Source organism: Sipha flava, unplaced genomic scaffold (assembly GCF_003268045.1).
Source record: "Sipha flava isolate LNK unplaced genomic scaffold, YSA_version1 17652_pilon_pilon, whole genome shotgun sequence".
NCBI lineage: Eukaryota > Metazoa > Arthropoda > Insecta > Hemiptera > Aphididae > Sipha > Sipha flava.
This window is the reverse complement of record NW_020272050.1, coordinates 1-4,777: the sequence shown is the minus strand read 5'-3', so window position 1 is coordinate 4,777 and position 4,777 is coordinate 1. Positions and strand designations below refer to the sequence as shown.

The following is a 4,777-nucleotide window of genomic DNA, read 5'->3' as shown; positions in this document are numbered from 1 at the left end:
ACGGGAATCCGAGTATTTGGAAAAGCTTTCGAATTAGCTCACAACCGTTTCTGACACCGTCACGAACATTGTTTTTCATCGATCAAATTGCACCAGAATTCAAGATGACCGAAGAAAGAAGAACGATCGCGAGCGACGAACCTTCGCGTTCGACGCCGCCACCACCGTTGACCGTATCCGATATCGCCAGTATGGACATCGAACGTCTTAGGGCTGACGAAGTTATGTGGGCCATGTATGAGCAAGGATGGAGGGACACGTATGCCTCCGTGATTGCTACGCTGGCCGCAGAGCCCCCTCCGCCGCCTGCCGATCTGCGCCCCGTGGCCGTCGGATCCGACCGTGGACAGACGAGCACTGATTCTGCGGCCACCGTTAACCGTCAACCGACCGTCGATTCACGCCCTACGGCTATCGGACCCGTCCGTAGCCAGGCACGCGTCAACCGGAACGCGGGGCGCAGGAACGTTTCCGCTCGTCCGTCGAAGTCGCAAAAACAATCGATTACCTCTACCACTCGAGTACGTTCGTTTTAGAATATTATTTTTTATTTTTTTTTTTTTTCGTGTGTGTGTGTGTGCGCCCACTGTGATCTACATACCTGATACATATATATATATATATATGGTTCGGAAGAATATTTTCGGTATTATTACTCATACAATTTTCTTTTTTTTTTTATAAAACTATATATTCATTTGAAACATTATCAAATTTATCATTAAACATTAAGTAACGCGAACGCGTATAATCATGTAGTTTTCTATTCAACAATCGTAACATATTTTTCACTGTTCGAAAAAGCGATATGAGTGATAAAAATCGTTTCCAAAATGTATTGTACATCTGATTAAAATCGTAATTTAACAGATATTATCCGACGACGATGTGATGACGCAGGAAAGGAACTGCCGCGATTGGGTGAACAGTTTGCAGAAATGCGAGGAACACGGACCTGAGGACATTGTACGCGTTAATATAATAATATTATTCTTACATCCATAAGCGAAGTCGATTTCATTTCATTTGATTTTGGGTCTATTACATGAGCGTCTATAATTTTCATAGTTTTTCAACACATTTCTAACGTTTTTCGATACGATAATGTATTGTGTAAATAATTTATACGTTCATCGGGTACGAATATGACGAAAAATATGTACAAAAAAAATATACAGTATATGTATATAAAAAAAAAAAATACATTTTGTTTTTCAATTTTGAATTAGATTTGTCCCGATTCCGACGTTGACTCGTTCATCTCCATGACCAGCGAAGAAAAAGAAGACGCTTTGTGGCAACCGTTGTCGGTAAATATTATACTAAACATTTCTACAGTACAGTGGAATAATATGATATTACTCGAATTATATTAGCATTGTTCTTTAAATGTCGATTTATCCAAAAAGTATATACGGCTAAATACTTACCGATAACTTGCGGAATTTTCTCCGTGTCTGGATTTATTAATTTCTTTTATTTTCTACTATAAGAATGTTTGAAAAAATGCATTAATTTTTTTTTTTTAATTAAATTTTTTTTTCTTTTATAGGCACCATGTTTCCAGAATTTCACGACTGCGGATATTATCGAGTACAATTCAGCGTGGACTAACATTCCTGTTAGAACATGTTGTGATCATTGTGTACTCAAATTTTGATAAACCGCAGCTCCATTATATTTCTATAATAATTATATTTATTAAAAATTCAAAAACAGTTTTATATTTATTTAATTATTTATAATATAATATGTCAAGTTTACGTTTGGATATATTAAACTGCAATGACATATAAAATATATTATATAATATCATAATAATTGTTGTGAAATTATGATATTAACGGAAAATAATAAATTGTTAAATATATAGGTATGTAAATAATAAAATTCGGAGTATCTACAATCTACGCAGATCGACCGCAACGACACTATATAGTTTTATTTAATTAGACCCGCATTAGGTAATTCCATAAAATAGGATTAAAATAATTTTGTAGCCTAATTGCTTTCCGTTCTGCCGACCGTCACTATAATACTGGTTTCACACTGTTGCAATTTTTTGTATGCTTTTTCCCGCATGCTTATTTTTACTCGTGCAAGAACTAAATTGAACAAATGTAAACGCTGATAATACGCATACAAGTTCTTGCATGCTCAAACTTGCATGCAGTCCAACATGTTGGACAGAATTTGTATGCCAGTTTATTCTCGAACACGAATAGTTAACTGCGTGATCAATGTGATTGTGTTATATGAACTTTTAACATTTTTTTAATAATAATAATAATAATATTAATACAATTATTAATATAAATTATTTTATTATATTTTATATTATATATATTATATTTATCATTCGCGTTTCAGCTGTCGTTGTGTTCGGTTGGGTTCCTCCATCTACTCTAATCGCAGCTATTATTTATATTTATTGTATCTATCTCATTAGTGTATTTTAATTACCTTCATATGTCGTCGCCTTCGGGCGGCGACTCGCGGTCGGGTAAATCACCTGCTCCAAACAAAGTAAAATCTATTTTGCCTTCTATTCCTGCGACTGACCCCAGCTATACAACCTGTCATCTCAAAAAAAAATGTACGTAAGTCAAAAGACAACTCACTCTCACCTAAATCCCCTGAATTTCAACAAATTTTAAACAACACTCCGATGTTAAATACTTCGGCCTTCGATTATAATAATCTCTTATCTACGGAAAACAGTACGTCGCATGACTCGACCATTAACAACAGCTTATCTTCTGATAATTTTAATGATCCTACATCGCGCTCCGGTTCCGGTGCGATTTCAACGCCTATTACTAATACTACGTATTCCACTGATAACCAAAATGATATTATTATGTCGTCTCAATCTACACAACAGACCTTCACTGCTGATAATAACGGTCTCGTCATGATACTTATTGAATGCACCGATGTTAATAAAAATTTAGTTAATTGGCATCCGATTAAAGCAGTCAAATTTTTCTTCACTAATTTCAGCGGTATAATCAACATCAAACCCGCCGACGCAAAAAAAATTAAGATTATCTTCGACTCGATTTCGAATGGTAATCTCTGTTTGACTTCCGATGTTTTAAGCGAACGTGGCTTTACAGCTAATATTCCTTCGAACCATATACTCTTTTGGTAACATTAAACTCGATTCAGACTTCTCAGAGTTTGATTTCCTCGACGGTGTTCAATCATCTTTCCCAATCGTAAGCTTCAAACGTATATCGATCAAAAAAGATGGTAATATAGTTCCCACACGCATCGTTGAACTCAAATTTTTGTCTCCTAAACTACCTCAATATATTTCGGTCTACAATATGATCTTCGACGTCCATCCAAGCATTCGCTTTCCGGTACAATGTAATAGATGCCTACGTTATGGGCATACCCAAAAATTCTGTCGCAGCGATCCTCGTTGCAGTCATTGCGGTGTTTCCAAACATTCTATCACGGATTGCCCATCCATCCATACCACAAACCCGACTTGTCTCTTCTGTAAACTCTCACGTGTTGCTACAGACCGTAGCTGTCAGGAATGGTCAACTCAAAAACCTATAAAAAAAATCATGGCTACTGAAAATTTATCATATAAAGATGCTTTAGAATTTAAGAAAAATAAATATTATACCTCTGCTTTTAAATACACCGATGTAGTAAATAGTCAGCTTCCAAATCCCAATATTTTGAAACCAAATATGCCCCTTGATGAGGACAATTTTCTTAACTTAAACGAAAGCCATCATTTTTTTAATTCTAGAAAACCTAAACAGTAATCTGCTATACTACGTCGAATAAAAATAGAAATGTCTCATCCGCTGAACCTTTCTTTTCTTCCCCTAATGGAAGTTATTTAGAAAATATATCTAATCAACGTAACTCTATGGAGAATAACGATTTTTCTTGGGTACATACTTTATCCTAAAAACTTTCCGAAACTCTGATTAACTCTCACTCTCTATCCTCCCCTTTCTCCTCTTCTGCTCTTCAGTCCTTAATTGAATCTTCTCTATTTTCTTTACTAGCTACACCTAACTTCAAACATATCTCCTAAGCAACCTCCTATTTTTTTTTTTTTTTTAACGCAAGCATAATGTCTTCTAATGTAAATAATAACATTTTTGACAACAATCTTAATATTTTACAGTAGAATGTAAGAAGCTTATCAGCTCGTCTCCCTTCTCTTATATACCTTCTTTCTGTACAAAATTGCCTTGTTGCAATACTCTCCGAAACTTGGCTCATCCCCTCCCGTTATATAAATATCCCTTCCTTTAGAATCCACAGATCTAATCGACCAGATGGGTTTGGCGGCGTGGCCGTAGCAATCCATCTTTCTTTGAAATCCAGATTAATTCCTATTGATATGGCCACCAGAGACAATTTCTATAAACACAAAATTGACGCCATAGGGGTTGAAATCGTTTTGGACTCCCAACCTCCTTTAGAGATATGGTCCTGCTATATCCCTAGTAGTTCCAACGTTCCTTTTAACATCTGGTATTCTATTTTCAGTCTGATCTCTCGTAATTCTATACTTTGTGGTGATTTTAACTCCTTCCATCCCGCTTGGGGCTCTGCACCGCATCTCACCGTGGTAATATTATTTATAATATTATCAACTCACACCGTTTCAGCATACTCAATGATGGCAGCCTAACTCACGTCGGACGGCCTAATTCCATTGACTCAGCTATTGATCTATCCTTCTGTTCCCCTAACTTATATTGGAACCTTTCATGGCGCACTTTGTGCGAGCCTAATG

General features: G+C 36.1%; 1 protein-coding gene and 1 pseudogene across 1 annotated transcript; both read left to right on the top strand.

Moving 5' to 3' along the window:
- Nucleotides 1-20: 20 nt before the first annotated feature.
- Nucleotides 21-1,722, top strand: LOC112680273. Its single transcript, XM_025550308.1, has 3 exons — nucleotides 21-521; nucleotides 1,230-1,310; nucleotides 1,553-1,722. Exons 1-3 carry the CDS (start codon nucleotides 105-107, stop codon nucleotides 1,658-1,660), a joined length of 606 nt encoding a protein of 201 aa, XP_025406093.1. The 5' UTR covers nucleotides 21-104; the 3' UTR covers nucleotides 1,661-1,722.
- Nucleotides 1,723-2,469: 747 nt separating this feature from the next.
- On the top strand, nucleotides 2,470-4,066 carry LOC112680272 (annotated as a pseudogene).
- Nucleotides 4,067-4,777: the final 711 nt, after the last annotated feature.